We start from the raw sequence: 17,638 nt of genomic DNA, 5'->3' as shown, positions 1-17,638 counted from the left end.
AAACAAATGAATCCATTCTTAATTAAAAGGCTTCTTAAGTCAACCGTATCTAAAGCCTTACATTTTTGCAAAGATCATCCATATCAAAAGGCTATCTTCATGAAAGTAGATATGATTATAAAAATACTAGCTCCACCATATTATAAAAAAAAATTGTCACATAAGATATAGAAAATCTCAAACAAGGATCAAGTTGAAATGTAGGGAAAATTATTATAACGTACCCATTATATTACTTGGACCTGTTGTTGTCTGCATTGTATTACACGTGATCCTTTAAATATGATCACTAGTGAATCCCTTGTATAGTCAGAGTTTGAGTAGCATATATAACTTAATCTTTTTTGGGCGGAAGGAGATATCTCAATCGGAAAAGAGAACGGAAAAATACTATATGACATAATATATCTGATAAGTCGCACAATACATCAACTCAAGATGCATCTTCCTCTCGAGGACTTCAAAAGTTGGGTTTAGAAAGAAGTTTAGGAATTATAAAATCATGAAGGAGATAAAAGCTTATTAATATTATACAAGGACAAAAGGCTGATCATCTAATGTTGTAGTTAGTGGTCCAAAATAAATTAGAAAAAAGTCATGTTTTGCCAAATTTTGGTAGTGTTTTATAATTCCAAGGAACCTCTAAATTTGGACAAAGATGTAACAAGGTAACATCAATTACAAATTCTATTTAGAAAACCTCATCTGTAATAAATATACCAATCTATATTGGTGAAAGTCATAAATAATTTATGAGTAAAATTGGCTCTCTTGCTATTGTACGGGACTCAAATTTAAGTTGCCTAAAAAGAGTAATGGTTTTGCATTAGGAATACGTAATCTATGTATGTTGCTCATGCCATAGAATTACTCCCTCCGTCCTAATTTATTTGCTACATTTTGCCATTTAGGTGTGTCCTATTTTATTTGCTACATTTGCAAATATTTCCATAAGTAGTACATAGGTCCCACACTTTATTTACAAATTTGCCATCACTCCCTCCTTGGTTTTTGTAAATATTTCCATATATAGTACATAGGTCCCACAATTTACCTATTTGCTTTTTTGTTAATTCTTATTATGGCAATGGTCCCCACTCCCTCCTTGGTCTTTGTGATAAAGTGAATGTAGCAAATAAATTGGGACGGAGGGAGTACATAGTTGTATTTAAAACTCTCAAATAACTAAACAAAAATTATTAAAAGAGACAGGTCTAATAATATAAAAGAGACGGGTCTAATTTTAATATAAAATTAACCTAGTCACTATTAAGCTAATTCTGTTTTAAACATTGGGCATATCATTGCCTAGTTTTAATTTTAAAATATGCGGTCTCTTAGAAGACAAACTCATAACTAAATAGCCTAATGTTCTATAAATATCGAATTTGTTTTCAATCTTAAAACATTCGAGTAATAAGCTATTTTGTCCCAGGTCGGGTTATAATTAATGAGTTGGATATATTTAGGTTATGGGTTACATGAGGTCGAGTGGGCAACTAGTCGGGTCGATAGCAAGTCAGGTGAATTAAGAAATTAAATTCCGGGATCATTATAGGTGGTCATATCATTATTTTCGAGTCGAATTGATTTTGGGTTCTTCACAAGTTAGGTTCATGTCGGTTCAGGTCTTTTTATTTCGGATGTGACACATGTCAGATAGGACCGGTTGCAAGCCGGGTTTGGTTCTTTGTATATGCCCAACCGTCTGTTCACTTTTCAAGTCGGGTTTGGTTCTTTGCATATCAGGCCCAACCATATAATGAAAATAGGTAAGAACTTTTCTGGACTGCCCTTGCATAAGGCTCTCCACCCACATACCCATTACAAGCCGCACTTTGATTTCTCACGCTTGTCAATAGACTTAATACACAAAATAAATGCTTTATATCTCTTCCCAATTAAGTTTTTTTTTTTTTAATTTTAGTTTAAGTTTTACATTGAGATAATTGTTTTTTGATATTTAACATAACTTTGGGTTTTTCTATAAAAATAAGTTTATATATGGGGAATGGGACAGAAAAAATAAAAAAATAAAAACAAAAAATATGTAACTATCTAATTAATTTAAAAAAAATAAAAAAGGCACAACAAATTGAAAACAATGAAAAATCACAACAGAGTCACTTACTTCTCTCTAAGCTAAATTTTTGAAAAAAAATAAATATATTCTTATTTATTGGGATAAACTAATTAAAAATCTCTTATTAATAAATGTAAATACAATTAATTTTATTTTATATTACATATTTTCACACGTATTATAAGGCTAGTATATACTATATTAAAGTTAAGGAAAACTTTATTATTTTAAAAAAAATTAAGGGAAACTTTATATATAGAATCTAAAATTAATTGTATTTACATTTATATATGTAATATAAAATAAAATTAATTGTATTTACATTTATTAAAATCTAAGTAACTTTTTGTTGTTTTTTTTAAAGATTTAAGTATGTGATTTCAAAGTAATTACTATATGGAAATTTATGAAAAAATATCGATTATATTCAAAGATACCAAAAAAAAACCTTCAAAAACAATATATTTTGACCATGATCACGTTCAAACCCTATGTAATTAGTCCAAACAACGTGTCAATGAGCTTAAAAAACTTCCCCTCTTAACTCTCCCCACTTTCCCTCCACTTCCTCATACTTTGACCATAACACCAGTAAAAATAACTACCTTAACCGCCATTTTCTTTCCTCTATATAAACTTCAAACCTTAACTCACACTAACATTTGCTGCTTTACTCCCTTCACTTCTTCTGCTCTAAACTCTGAATTTTCTGCTCTAAAAATCTTCTGATCTTATAAGCAAAAAAGAAAGAAAATGGCCTCATTTTCAGCAATCAAACCTTTCAACTTTTCCTTCATTTTGTTCATCCTTTTCAGCTCTTTGGTTACCTTGCATGTCTCCTGCTTTCAGTACGAAGTAGGAGGTAAAAGAGGATGGATTAAGCCCGATGGAAGCGAGTTCGAGACTTACAATGAATGGGCAGAGCAAAACAGGTTTCACATTGGAGACACTATTAGTAAGTTCTCATAAGAAAGTTACTTAAAAGGATCTGACTTTTATGAATTTAAGGTCAATTTGGTTGTTTTTGAGATGTTAGTTTCTTGCATTTATAAGTTTTGTAGTACTTTTTCTCTGATATGATACTATTCAATGAATTACAGTTTGTGAAACTTATATTGTTTGTTTGTTTGTTTGTTTTACTGTTAGATTTCAAGTACACAAATGACTCTGTGCTCCTGGTTGAAAGAGATGCGTATGAGGATTGTGATGTGCACAACCCAATCTTGAAATTCAATGATGGAAACACAGTTTTTGAGTTTGATAATTCGGGTTTTGTCTACTTCATAAGTGGGAAAACAAGCCACTGTCAAGCAGGTCAGAAGATGATCATTCGTGTCATGGTGCAATCTGCTGCTCATCACCCCACTGCAAGTACCCCTGCACCCTCTGTTGAAGGACCGAGTGGAGGCCGTGATGGCGGAGATGGGATGATTACCGACTCATGGGGACCCAGCGCTACCAACTCCAGTGATATGCTGTCTGTCACATCTTGTTTTCTGACGATGTTCATGGGTGTCGTGGTCGTGCTTTACCTATTCATGGATTAAGGAAGTTTTTAGCAGTTAGGGTTAATTTTTATTGCTTTAGAACTTTAGGGTATATTTTCAGTTTTCTTTGATTCATGTTGTTCTTAGATTGAGGAAATTTGTTTTGATTTAGTACCATTGAACTTTGATAATGATTTTAATGCTTGTTATTGTCTCTTTTTTAACTGATTCCCTTCTCTGCATTTCTGCTTATATTTCCTGCAAACAGAGCTGACAGTTTATATGGTGGATGAACTTATACCATAAAATCCATCTAAATACAACAATTTACATGAATAAGTTGCTAAATTTCAACAGGCAACTGGAACATGAATAAATCAATATAGGAACTATCAAAATTTTCTTCTATTATTGCCAAGAATACAACTGTTGAAATGATACAGGGGTATATTTTACTCGAGTATGAATTTGAGAAATCTAATCAAATTGGCTAAGCTTCCAATGATTGTACTAAGCCCTACAAATTACAAGAATTAATTACTTTCATCTCTCTGTCGGCTTCAGAACCAGAAGTGTATGATATCTTGTCAAACAAACTCTGCTTAGAGGAGCTTTTTCGATCATCTTTTTTCGATTTGGAAGCCCCCGGTGATAGGATTGACATTGCTGTTTTCTCGGTCAATTCTTCTGGATCTTGGTTCTGTCCATCTATCCCCGGCTCCATTAATCTGGTCTTCCAATTAATTCCAATAGCCTCAGCTTGCTCTGCAAACAAGACCTTTGAAATCGAGGAGCTGCAGATATCCTTATAAACTTCATAACCAGCAGCACAGGTTTTCCCACCTTCCAACAACTTTGATAAAGGATGTAGGAGAGAGATAGAATCATCACTCGTTTCTAACCTATCCTTCAAGGCAAGGAAGTTAACAGCCAAGTCTGCCTTACTAAACTGAACAAATACTGCAGTTTCATCCAAGTTATAGATGCAAGCAACTGAGTATATACCGAACACTTTACAGATGCATTGTTTTATGTCACTTGCCTTGAGTTTTGGGGAGAATCCCCAAATCAAAACTATGTTAGGATGCAAAATGTTAAGAAACCTCCTTTTAGCTGAACTGATAACGGGAATTTCATTCATATCACCAGTGCTTAGATTGATCACGTCTCCACTGTTCCAACTAAGATAGAGCAGATTGGCATACTTATGAATATTCTCACTGGCTATTAAATTCTCAGAAGAAAAATCAACACCAAGATTATGACATGCTTGTGCAAAGACACACCCAGTCATGAATGCATCATAGCCAGCTTCATGCTTAGCCCCAGAGTTCCAATTTGAGGACCTGCAAGAAAACATGGGAGTAAGATGGTTTCACATAAAACATGTGTAGAAGTGCAGTGAACACTGGCGAAAACAATCTAATTTCACGAATTAATTCACTCACTCAGCTTCAAATTAAGTTTCCCCTTTATTTAGGGTGCCCCAAAAAGATACACTCTTCTGTTTACCTTCTCTCTCCAAGCGACCAATCTTTTCTCTCTTCTCCAACATCGTTTTCTTTTTCTCTCTCTACCCACTATCCATTTTTGTCCTCCTACATTTGATAACTATTCTTAATCTCCAAGAAAATCCAATGTGTGAAATAATTACGGGACAGGGAGTATACAGAAGCAGCCCCCTTGCCAATATAGTTTACAAATTACCCTCAGAATTAGGCTCACCTTTGCCAAAGGAGCAATAAATTCAAACAAATCTAAAAGGTACAAGGCATTAAGTGCCAAACCTCATGTCATCAACCTGGACCTCCACCTTCACACATGGATGTACACCACCATTAGAGGATTGTCCGGAGGCTATCTCAGGGCACAACAGAGAAAATGCTGAGGCCAATGACGTGCTGGCTTTATTCAAGAATTTTTGAAGGCTCGTGTCTGCATTTAAAAGTATTTTCGTGTCGACAACATGAGGAAAATACTTGTGGATCTCGAGAACAAACTCTTCAACAGTTGATGGAAGAGGACCAAAAAATTTATGGTAAATATGTGCCATATCTGCAAAAAATTATAATGGATAAGATGACAAGAAAAGATACTAGGAAGGCCTTCAAGTACAAAAATTATATCATGGTGCTGGACGACCGATGCTCCCACAATTATGTTGGTTACCAAGTGCTTCGAAGGATAATTACTAAATTATGTGAATGGTGGTTACCAAGTGTCCCGGACCATGCAATAACTTCTCCTTTCAGTGACCAACAAGAAGAAGACGTACCTAAAAAGCAATTGTGACCTACAATTAGCTTCTTTTCAGCAGCGAGAAGGTCAAGGACATGCCGGAAACCTGCAGCTGCTTTTATTTTCCGAGTTGCTTGCTGGTGAGACCCATACTTCACCTCCTCCTACAAGAACAAACAGAACAATTACACATGCAGAAAGCAGAAAGTTCCCCACATACCAAGTTGCTGTCTGCTAAACACTGAAAGTAACTTATCTCTACAAACAATGAAGGAAGTTCCTCACCAGAAGGTTGATCTTATCATTGTCAGATTCTACAAAAACAATAAGCTTCTGCAAGATGGCACTGCCGTCATGAGCACACACAAAAACAAGATCCTTGAAGTGCTTCCTTGTAACCTGTAATTGCAGATCATTACTACATATTCAAGATGTTATAAATTTATTGAAAAGCAGCATCTAAAACAATAAAAGTCATGCTTAAGGCATAGAGCAATAGAGCATAGACACTTCAGAGTTTAATAAGAGCAAATACTCCAGGAGAACATAAATATATTTCATATCAGAAATCCTAAGTACCAACTGGCAACGGCTAACTGCCAATTTATGTACTGCTCAAAAAGGACAAGCATCTAAAAGATGGCTTAAAAGTCGGATTTTATAAGAAAGTCGTCACATAATTGCTATTACATTGACATATCAAAGGTCAAATGCTGAAATTTGGTTCAGCTTGATATATATTAAGCATACAAACGATACATTGACAAGAAAGCCTAACAAGACATGAAGCATCAGGCACATAACATTCAAAAGATTACCAATTCAATCAACTTCAGCTGATGAGAAGTAAATCCATTCAATCGAAGAGCAGGACGCATACTAAAAAATATGGTTTCAAATTGTTGTTTAGATTCAACAGCACTTGGAAGCTCGGCATTTCTGTTCTGTAGCAACATATCATGCCAATCACTGAGCCGAATTTATTCCGTTCGGAGAATAAAATATCAGCTACATTGCCCAAAGGTAAATCTCTAACTTCATTAGAATTTGCCCATTTCCCGTTATATACTGAATTCAAGCGACTCAAAGCCTCGCCTTCCTGTCGTCTAGATAAATAAGACACGCCTGAGATTATACAATGTGTAAATTTACCACAATAATGACATCATACTGACAAAATCTCAAACAAATAGTTCTAATAAAGTCATGTTATCTGAAATTTCTATGAATAGGAAATTGAACAAAACCTTCATGCTTTTTTCCAACTAAAATTGACATCTTCTACATTACCTTCATGTATGCATGCATTGAAGTCAAACTGGTATTTTGCCAAGAAGTCAATCGAAGTTGTTTGGCACAGGAATTCATATGATGGGCCATCAGCGGGAAGCACTTGACGTGGAAATATATAAAAATTATGCCTGACAATGAACCATTGTAAAATTATTAGATGGAGTATCTCTATTTATTGTTTACAGCCAATTGAGCTTTTAACAATTACTTAAATTAATTAGTAATTTAGACTTGCTTTCTGCTGCACTTACTTATGGATATCACTTTACTTCAGTCCTTAAATAACCAGCAATTTATATCAAAGGCACTAATATAAACACCTAGTTACGAAATGGAAATATCAGATATACCTCTAAAAGTAAAGAAACAAAAATACAACCCTGAGCATGAAGGTATCCTTCAAAAGTGCAATATCTGCATACTTAGAACCGGAATTAGAAGTGCGAATGCAGACAATAACCATCCCAGGATCAGAAACGTCCAAGAAAGTTGAGATTCATCATCCATTCTCTTTAGCAAATTTATGAACTCTAATATATAAATCATACTCCCCCCATCCAAAAGCAATTGTCAAGCTGCCTGAACCCCTCATAATTTAGGATACAACAAAGTAATCCTAAAAGACCCTTTACAATACTAGTACTCGGGTATTTCCACAATCTTCTCATCATTGAATCCAAAGCATTGCATTTGAAGAAATCAAATCATAATCCATTACTATATTAGAGCAAAATCTATGTCATTATAGTATTGGAGAGCAAGTATGACTATTACCCCTTTACACTAGGCAAAACACATTGTCACAATGCTAACTTAGTCATTAACCAATATCAATATGGGACTGTGGATATTCATAAAATCGAAGTTTTTCGCTTGCTCATAAACTATCTTTCATTCCAGCACAGTACAAGAGAGAAAAGACAGCATTTTCATACACTTCTTTCTTTAGTTCAAATTCACACAGCAGCAAAAAATTCACTTCTTCATAGCTTTAGCTCAGCAAACAAAGCACAAAGCATGCAATTACTCTCACACATAGCACACCAAAAAAACAAAAACCACTAAAAATTCACAAAAAAAACCAACAAAAATTCCATCGCAATTTCAACAATCAAAACAATCTTCTAAGTTAAAAAGAGAGATAAAGATGAGAAGAAAAACTAACGGATGAGCAACGAAGGAATTCTTCGAAGAATCCCATCGAAATGGACAAACACCAAATTGAACAACGGCGAATTTCTCAGCAGAATCTTTCATTTTAAGGTATCGAACATCGTGCCGATCAAACTCGAACGATTCGCGCCAAGGTGAGCTTGTAATTCCAGTCATTTCGAGATCAATGGCGACAAAATCGGCAGATTTTACATGCGTAGTGAGGTCAATTAGGGTTTCTTCGAAGTTTGATTTTGTTACATTTTTCAAAGAGAAATTAGTTGTTGTTGATGTTGAATAATGATGATAAGTAGTTAGGGTTCGTAGTAAGGTGGACGAGAGAGAAAATGGCGTCACTCTGATGAGCTTCTTCATTTTGTTCTTCTTCCTTAGCTCTGTTTTCAGTCACTGCGCCATTTTTTTTTTTTAAAAGGAAGATGAACAAAGCAAATATTGAACCCAAATTTTGTAATTTTGGCCCACTTTATATGTATCCCTCCGTTTCAAAATATGAAGCACGCCGCACACACGATATTTAGGGTCGAATTTTGAACATTCTTCAAGATAATCTAACGGTATAATCTCTATAATTTATATGTGGCATATTATAATAAGACTTTTATGAAGTCAAAAAGTGGATGTCATGTATTTAATGCATGGTAAGTTTTTCCTAAATCTGTATACTAGGGTAACGTACATATGTTGACTTGAAGTATATAATTCTTGTAGTATAAATATGGCTTTGGCCATAAGTAGTAATACACAACAACTAGTAAAATTGAAATCAGTCCACTGTTATCTTGTACTCTATAATTTTCTGTTTCGCAACAAAGACATATTTGTGGTGAAAGATAATTTTCGTAAATTGAATGACTTATATTTTGAAATAAAGAGAGTATTAGGTAAGGTTACGTGCTTTTCGCTTGAATTTGTTAGACCTCAAATGTATATGTGATTAGAACGGATTGGCTCTAGTTTTTATTTTATAGAAGTATATATGCATTTTTCTTAGAGCACACTCGAAATTACTTTCGGATAGATATATTCGGGAAAAAAAGAGGTTGAAGGGAAGTTCATCAATAATTATGGTAAAGGAAAAAGGACATCGTTACAATTCTAAAATCTAGATAGGATGTGATGATAATCCAAAAGTCATTCTGAAAAACTAAACAAGTCCAATATGCTAATGATTCGAGTAGAGATTGAATGAGTGACCGCTGTGACTCTAAGGGTTGTCAACCCTCTTATTCTAATGTGTATAAAAAGATTGATAACTCTAAGAGTTACTCAAACATTTTTCGATTCGAGTGGTTAATATACCAATTTGAAACTATTGACAGGAGTTATTTTAATGAGTATAATGGTCAATGGAGCACTGAATTCCATCTCACATAGTCACATATTTCATCTCAAGTTCTGATGATTTCAAACATTGAAAAAAGATGATACAAGCAATTAATTCCTAGGGAAACATATTGTGGTTTTCATGGATACAAGAGTGAGAATAAATCAAAACGTAGGCTCTAACATTTCTTTTCTCTACTAGTAATTGCTAATTATATCAATTCAATTGTCATTGTAATCAGTTAATCACCAAATCTCTTGTATAGTCCTCTGGATTTTGCCGGGTCGAATTATACAGCATAAGCAAACTTCGAAGTTTAGTACTTCCTATGAACCCAAGTTAGCTTCACGGTCCCTGCCTTCTGGTGGATGGTCACCCTAAGCTTCGAGCATTCTCTGCAATGCGCACAATATTCAATGAGAAAGTCGCTGTGAAAATCTAAATTGCAACTGAAAATTAGATTGAAAACTCACAAACAGTTGTTTTTCTGAGTAGTTAGTGTAGAATTCACAAGTCTTGCTCCATTGTTTGAAGATATGAAGACAATAATGTGCTATGTAAAGTGCAGCCGCTAGCTAACAGTGGAAGTGGAAACTTGATCATTTTACACTCGCACAAGCGAAAGCTCGGCTGACGTTGCAAACTGAAGAAAAACCTCTCAAACCAATTCGACTTTTGCTCAAAGTTGCAAACTAAAGAAAAAGGCTGAATGCAAAGCAAGTTCATCAATGAACAATAGACCGGTGTTGGCCTGAGGCCACATCAAGTGAAGTTGCCTAATTGCGGCCCTCTCATCTGTTCACAGGAATCATTTTCCATATAGAATCACTCCAAAATAAAAGAGCAAAGCTGCACCAGATGCAGAAGCATAACTTTCAAGACAACTGATGACAGATAAATAGCAAAAGAATGCTTAAGAAATGATCAAAATTGAATGGCTCTGGAATTACCTCATCAGCTGATTTTCCTTTCTCTCTATCTCTCTATCTCTTTACTCGTCTATGGAGCTACCACATCACATGGCGTTTCATATGCTTTCTGCCGTCGAACTAGACGTGCAGCAAAAGCTCCATCCATTGAATGCTTCACTGGGCATGAGCGATAAAACCCATCTTCAGTTAAAAAGTCAGATGGAACATATCTGCTTACAGAATCTCTTTGGAAGTCCTATCACCCAACAAAGAATATATTAAAATAGAGAAGGAGAAAAGAACGTATCTATCTGTCAGCATCCATATGAGGTGGAAACTAGGAGTACTATATAAAGCCAGTGCAGTAGCTCCTACCGGATGTCTAAGAAGGAAGGCAGAAACCCTATCTTCGTTTTCTTCAAGATCAATGGAGCAGGTACTGTACACAAGCACGCCATCTGGTTTGACCAGCCTGTAGATGTTAAACAATCCCACAGACAAAAGGGAATAATATGAGTGAAACAAGTCAACAGGGGGAAATAACCAATAATTCTAGGACTGTCAAACTCAAGCTCTTCAAAAACAAAGATAGCTCTTAATCTCACTTGCAAGCAGCATCGAACAGCTCGTCCTGCAACTTCTTTAGCTCTTCCATATCCTCTGACTTTCTATTCCAACGCAAATCCGGCCTCTTCAGCAAAAATATAAAGTTGGAACAAGGCTCTTAGATACAAGAACTGAAAAACCTTCGACATATAATGGACTCTATCAAGGGCACAATGACAAATTCTAAACATGAGCATGTATATCAATAAAATACTAAGAACCCTTTCAATGGTACTGCTAGAAGGTTTATTGCTACACTTTTTAGTACACCATCTATAGGTTTTATAGTACCATCAAAATGGTTCATGGTGCCATAAGAAAATTTTATGTATTTATGGTACTATCTACCATATCTAATTTTCTCTGTAAAAATGTATTTGTAGATAGAGACCACGAGTTCCTCTTTTAGATACTGACTTTTTTTTTTTCTACATGATGGCCAACAGACTTCTCAAACAAAAAGAAAAAGAAAATATTTAGATAATATGAGCAACAAAATAGCAACCACCTACTTTTGATAGTACACCCAGGCCCGAACAAGGAACATCTAAAAGAACTTTATCAAACTTCGAAGTGTTGCTGTCCTGAAAAGAATAGAAAGTAACTGCTTCAACAAAGAAGAAGAGGCAGAAAGCAAAGCTAGTACGCATTTTGCAATGACTTACTGAAAAGGAGCGAAGATCAGCATGGATGCAAGTGATCACATTATCAACACGCTGCAGCTTGGCTGTTTCTTCAAGTATCCGTAACCGACCTTTATTTATGTCCATTGCTGATATCATACCTGAAAAGCTACACATTTAGAATGCAGAACCAGCATCATTGGTAGTTAAGTTATCACTATACCTTGGCCATTCAAGCGAGATGCCATGAAGAGTGTCTTCCCTCCAGGAGCAGCACAGCAATCAATGATGTGATCACCAGGCTGTGGATCCAGAACAGAAACAGCTAGACCTGCAGCGAAGTATAGATGTAAACTTGGGTTGGGCTGTCACATTTTTTCACATCTTATCTTCCTTTCTATTCTTTCAAAACTGAGGAGAAATGGTTGGGATTTCTATAAACGTGAGAAAAATGGCATCAGATTAGATGGTTTTACTGCATGAAAAAAATTGAATGTGTTTCGGCATCACATTACTACAAGGTCAAAAGCACTATCTTTGAAAATGTAGGACATAATGGGACAGAGATGTGCTGACCTGCACTCTCATCCTGGACTGAGCATAAACCTTCTTTTAGAAGTCCAGTTTGTATCACAATCTAGGATATGAGAAAACAACTCAAGATGTAATTGCTCCTAAGATATCAATCATTTCATAATAAACATAAAAGTTATTATTACAAGACAGCACCTGCATCCCACTTCTGATGCAGACAAAGTCATCCAAATGCAAGGAAGGCTCATGCGGGACCTGCGGACAAAGTGTTGTGATGCGCATAGATATCGAAAGAAGGCCCTGTATAGCACTAATGAGATAAGATTCAGTAACCTTCAGCATGTTGAGCTTCACAACAAGGTCATCTCGAGTTAATCCTTTTGCAATATTGGCCCTAGTACCAAGAAAACCATATGTATTAACAAGAGAAAAGTGGCATAGGGATCTTTATGACTTAGGTAAGCAGTTGGCAATTAGAGAGAATAAAACCCCCAAACCTCAAGCTGAAACTCGGAACACTATTGTTCCACATCATCAATTTGATAGCTCCTTCTTGCCCAAGATACTTGGTCCACCGTCTTACCATCCACTGAAAGGAAGGTATTAAAAGGGAGAAAAGACTCGTCAGCATAGAAAATTGTACATCTTAAATTTTAGAAGTATAGCACCATCTTCAGGCATCAGTCAACGTAAATAAATACCACATCTACAAATAGAACCATACTTTCTGGACAGTCGGGATCATGAGCACAGACAATACTGCATGATTATTGCCTCGTATTCTCATGTATACAAGTATATGTAACATTAAATAGCAGTATTTCTTGAGAAACTCACCACGGGATGGGAATAAGTTGTAGCAAGGGCACGTGCTTGTGAACGATCATCACCCTCCAATTTGGGTACAGGAAGGGAGTCATTATCCTATAAAGAGAAACAGCTTTTGTTTTCAACCATATCAAGACAAACAGTTTATTAAACTATAAACAACAACAATACACATGCACACACCTACTGGGAACAAGATATATACTACTGATAAGTATTTTCTGATTGAAGAAAAAAAATCTCATTTATTTGCAAATATAGATTTAATGACAAGAAAGCTTTGAACCTTAAGGAAAACTAGCTTTCGGAGGATCCCATTCACCATGTTTCCTGCGCCTGGTCTAAGAGCATACTTGGCAAGATTCACATTCTGCAATATAATCCAACAGTAAGAACACGACATGGATTTAGACTCAAGTCTCTGAACCTATAGAACAAGTAAAATTAGATCTTATCTCATTTGACAATTTAAAATTAGATAGTGCAATATTCTGCAGTTATAAGACTTCATGTGTGCATACTGCACAAGTCATCTTAAAGGTGTTATTAAAGCTTTAATTGCCATTTGACATCCCCTTGCTCAACTTTAGCATGTTTTTAGGCTACAACAAATACGCACTGTCTACATGGACATACAAATTACAAGCGTATGGAAAAGCAATAAGCGCAAGGAAGTCTTCAGCCAGAAACTCTCTATGAGTCCAACAATATGCAACTAAATATCCAAGTACCGTGAATGAGTAAGAACTAACCTCGTCAACAACAGCATATGGTGGCATTTCCAGTTTCACAATCTCATAGCATCCAATCCTGAGGATCTAAAATTAAAGATAAATCAATACACAACATATGATATGGGTCGGAGCGTATATAACAAGTATAGCAACTACATTTGAACAGATAACAGCCTTTGAGACAATAAGGAACTCCGACATTCCAGTATATGCCAGATTTCATATCTTTAGCTCTAAATTGCCACGCAAAATGTTATTGGGCAATATACCTGTAGCAGGAGAGGTTCCATGTTCCTAAAGGAGCTTTCATCATGGCATGAAGAAACAATAAGATAATCCAGATATTTTCTCCAACGAATTGAACCACCAACAATGTCAGTGACCTACAAAGACAAGTTGTCAACTTAAAACTTTTGAAGCGTCATTTCACTTCTGTAGACCAATACAAAAGCTACTACTGCTTTACATCATAAAACCTTTAGTCCTTAGGTTCATCTGATTGGCAAAAAAGGTCCAGATGCAAGAAAAGCAAGTAGCTGTAATGCTGTATTATATCAGCATTATTCAGAACAGAATAATAAATATCTACAGATTTTGGGTGGAAGCTTGATGATAGAGTATCTCCACAAAGAGAACTCGCTTGAGTCCCAACTCCCAAATCTACTTTTTTGGAGTCACATTATCAGTCATTTTTTCTGGACTCTTATAGGAATAGTGTGCTATGTAATGATTTATGGAGCAGGGGCATTTCATGAATAGCTTTATAAGTTAGTATGGGTGTCTTGGGGAATAAGTTAAAGGGTTAGTTAGAGGGAAGAAGTACAACATATATATAGAGCTTTTGTAAGAAGGGTGGTTATGTTGAAAATAGATGAGAAATTGGGTGAGCTCATAGTAGTTCAATTTGGACTTTGGGAGAGAATTAAGCCTCTTGAAAGCTTGAATATCATTTACATTTGTTGTTTTTACTCTTATTAATCAACCAAAGTTCATTTTCTTCCTTTAATTTCTCCATTTTAGCACTATGATTTGTCCAAGCTAAGTGATTTCTTAGCATAGTGCACAGTGTAGTATATCGGAGAACTCATTTGAGTCCTGAAAGGTCCCACAAGTTACATTTTTCCTACTACTACTTGCACCAAAACAATAAGCATCATTAAGACATTGTCACTGGTCCTTCTTAGGTTCTTTTGGAGGGGATTCCTCAGATGGGGGAGGCACCCATGAAGGAACATGTTACCAAGCAATGGGACAATGCAAAATGCACCAATACAGTAGCTTCACTTCATTGATTGCATCTATGTCACGGAAAACTGAAGAAAGAAGCAACACCTCAACTTTATCCAGGACAGATATCCACTAACCTAGGATGCAAGCTTGAGACTATTTAGCAATTGCCTCTGGGATATTAAATCAGATTACGACTATATTTCTACAGTTATTGCTTAAGAAAAAGGTACGATTTGAAGCTTGGGAAGAAAGAGAACAAGAGTAAAAGACCAATCTGAGATCTCTTTCATCCAGGTCTCTGGTGCGAAATCCAAGAGTCCTCTCAACATATTCCATCTCATTGTTCCCTGAACCCTTTCCTCTCTCATTTAGAAGATCAGCGAAGGCACCACCAAACTCTATCCGCATCAATCTCACAGCAGCCACTGGATTTACACATGAAAGCAAACCAGGAGAACCATAAAAATCACAACAAACTTCCTGATAGCCTACTCACTAGCATCAACCATTGTGTTCAGCCTAAAATGAGCGGCTGTTTTCAATTGAACAGCAACTTACATGGACCACTGCATAAAAGTGGTTTCTTAATCCAGACAAACAAAAATGTTTACTTCAACCAACTGAATTTGCATCAGCTCATTAGTGATTTGACAAGTTCTAATTTATGTATCAACAAACAAGATCGTATAGCTAGGAAACAAGAGGCTTAGGCTAAGCTTAATGCGTGAACAATGTTAGATTTCAACCTATCAGCACTGTGGATAACTGCAAACTGCGACTTAAATAAGGAAGATAAAGGAACTGAATATGCAATTTCAAGGTGCTCAGCATTTGAATCAACAGTTACTTCAGATAATTCAGAACATAAAAGATTTGAACATTCTAAGGCTACCTCATGATTGCAAGCAATGTTACCTGATTCGCTAACCCTCACAAGCCACAAGCCAAAGAAGCAATTTGGTAAATGGTTCATGGTACAACTGTTCGCTTTTGGACTAATCTAACAATACTAGGTGGTAAATTATGTTATTACCATAATGTACAGCAAATTAGGCAGCACTAATTCCAAATGACCCAACAAAAAAAAGAGGAAGAAAATCCAAAAATTCAAGCCAACATATGCACTAAAATTACAAGCACAAAATCAAATAATGAGAATCACACTATCCAAAGAAAATTTCCATCCACATTTATCCAACACAGTTATCTCTCTTTTACACCCAAATTATGTCAACCAAAAACACTAAAACAAGTGAGTGCAGTAGCTTCACATCAAAGAATATCAATCACAAACACCACATAATAAAATTTCAACTCCCGCCCAAACAAAAAAAAATATAAAGAAAAAAAAAACAGCAAAATTTCAAAGATAAAATAGAAAAAAAAATCAAAATACAGGGGGAAAAAAAGTAAATTTACCAGCTCTATGAGGCGAAACCTGCAAATTCAGCTTCTGGGTTTTCTCTGAAATATCAAGCACAATAACCAGCAATTAAAAAAAATTATAAATAAAATTAAAAAGAAAAGATTGATAATTAAAATCAAAAGAGAGCAATTTAAAGCACAATCCTTTTTTTACCATTTTTTCTGGGAGGAAGAGCATCCTTCGTTTTGGGTTTAGACGAAGAAAAATGAGAGTTGTTGTATTTGTGCGCATGAGTGATCATTGCTGGAAATGAAAGTGGGAAAGTGGTAAATGAGTGCTTTGTGAAATTGGGTTTTGAGGAAAAGTAGAAAGAAGAAGAAGGGTCGATGTCAGAGAAGAGAGAGAGTGGATGGAAAGTAGTGATGATTGCCTCCATTGTTGCCGGTGAAGTGAGCTTTCTGCAAATATTTCACTGGACTAGTTTTTTTTAGCAGATAACGCTAAAACAGAGAAAGATGTTCGGTTAATTTTAATTTTTGGACATTTAAATAACTATTCAATATGTTTCAACCTTTTTTTAAAAAAACAAAGGAATAATACTAGTATTAGATTACGTTAACGTTTAGTACATCCAATACTTATGTGTGTTTGACCTAGCTTAAAATCGTAAGTTGTTTAAAATGTCGGTGTCTTGTTTCTAAGAGATATCATACTTACTATCTTTGGTTTTTACTCTTCCATTGTTAACAGAAAATGTATTTATTTGGGTAAGGGTTTGAGTGAATTCCTATAAGTATGAGAAAGTTTTGAGTGAAGCAAGAGAAAGAGAGAAGAAAGGAACTTCGAGTGAAGTTTGAGAGAAACAACAGTTAGTGGGAACTGTTGTTGGGAACTTGAGTTTAGGAGCTCAGGTTGTAGTCCGAGAGAATTAATAGGTTTGTAACAGAGTCGTTGGCCTATTATAGTGGAAAGTTTGAGTCAAAATCCATTGTGGCCGATTCCGTTTCTTCTTATTGGGCCTAGGAAGTTTTTCCTCGCTAAAATCTCCTGTGTTCCCTAGCTAGCTTTCAATTCCGCAAAAAGTTACGTTTATTCTCTCACTATAATTCACCCCCCTCTTATAGTGCTCATATTATACAACAATTGATATCAAAGCAGGAACTCTAAAAATACAGAAACCATGTTGAGTTCAAGATCTTGGAAAATAT

General features: G+C 35.5%; 3 protein-coding genes across 7 annotated transcripts; 1 reads left to right on the top strand and 2 right to left on the bottom strand.

The window, feature by feature from the left end:
* The first annotated feature begins 1,458 nt into the window (after positions 1-1,458).
* On the top strand, positions 1,459-3,794 carry LOC104891974 (early nodulin-like protein 21). Its single transcript, XM_010677762.3, has 2 exons — positions 1,459-3,038; positions 3,230-3,794. The coding sequence occupies exons 1-2, from the start codon at positions 2,837-2,839 to the stop codon at positions 3,628-3,630; spliced, it is 603 nt and encodes a 200-aa protein (XP_010676064.2). The 5' UTR covers positions 1,459-2,836; the 3' UTR covers positions 3,631-3,794.
* Positions 3,795-3,960: 166 nt separating this feature from the next.
* Positions 3,961-8,727, bottom strand: LOC104891872 (poly(A)-specific ribonuclease PARN). Its single transcript, XM_010677650.4, is given in 8 exon segments — positions 3,961-4,916; positions 5,358-5,625; positions 5,846-5,972; positions 6,094-6,207; positions 6,627-6,787; positions 6,790-6,933; positions 7,099-7,229; positions 8,267-8,727. Coding segments are annotated over 8 exon segments (2,136 nt in total). The 5' UTR covers positions 8,629-8,727; the 3' UTR covers positions 3,961-4,087.
* A 928-nt stretch (positions 8,728-9,655) lies between these two features.
* On the bottom strand, positions 9,656-16,981 carry LOC104891873 (uncharacterized). Of its 5 annotated transcripts, none has more exons than XR_007273117.2 (19): positions 16,644-16,976; positions 16,484-16,528; positions 15,335-15,489; positions 14,104-14,217; positions 13,853-13,918; positions 13,387-13,470; positions 13,110-13,196; positions 12,770-12,861; positions 12,606-12,666; positions 12,468-12,527; positions 12,315-12,375; positions 11,962-12,069; positions 11,781-11,899; positions 11,628-11,699; positions 11,115-11,200; positions 10,885-10,981; positions 10,549-10,765; positions 10,072-10,447; positions 9,656-9,993 (listed from the first exon to the last, which is right to left on the bottom strand). XR_007273117.2 is itself a non-coding variant. In XM_010677653.4 (18 exons), the coding sequence occupies exons 1-17, from the start codon at positions 16,864-16,866 to the stop codon at positions 10,598-10,600; spliced, it is 1,698 nt and encodes a 565-aa protein (XP_010675955.2). In that variant the 5' UTR covers positions 16,867-16,976; the 3' UTR covers positions 9,656-9,993; positions 10,549-10,597. The 5 variants fall into 5 exon arrangements, 1 of the variants encoding a protein (XP_010675955.2); XR_007273118.2 differs by having other exon boundaries at positions 10,072-10,393; XR_007273119.2 differs by lacking the exon at positions 14,104-14,217.
* Positions 16,982-17,638: the final 657 nt, after the last annotated feature.

The sequence above is a fragment of the Beta vulgaris genome, chromosome 4, assembly GCF_026745355.1.
Source record: "Beta vulgaris subsp. vulgaris cultivar EL10 chromosome 4, EL10.2, whole genome shotgun sequence".
NCBI classification, from domain to species: Eukaryota; Viridiplantae; Streptophyta; class Magnoliopsida; order Caryophyllales; family Amaranthaceae; genus Beta; species Beta vulgaris.
The sequence above is the reverse complement of the archived record's forward strand: the minus strand, read 5'-3'. Positions and strand labels throughout refer to the sequence as shown.

Bases quoted from the DNA above. Each gene is read 5' to 3' on its own strand.
- LOC104891974 (XM_010677762.3), top strand. From the start codon at position 2,837: ATGGCCTCATTTTCAGCAATCAAACCTTTCAACTTTTCCTTCATTTTG. The intron at 3,039-3,229 runs GTAAGTTCTCAT...TTTTACTGTTAG, and splicing joins TCACATTGGAGACACTATTA to ATTTCAAGTACACAAATGAC.
- LOC104891873 (XM_010677653.4), bottom strand. From the start codon at position 16,866: ATGGAGGCAATCATCACTACTTTCCATCCACTCTCTCTCTTCTCTGAC. The intron at 12,862-13,109 runs GTGAGTTTCTCA...CCTTCCTTTCAG, and splicing joins CAACTTATTCCCATCCCGTG to TGGATGGTAAGACGGTGGAC. The intron at 11,900-11,961 runs GTATAGTGATAA...GTAGCTTTTCAG, and splicing joins ATCTCGCTTGAATGGCCAAG to GTATGATATCAGCAATGGAC.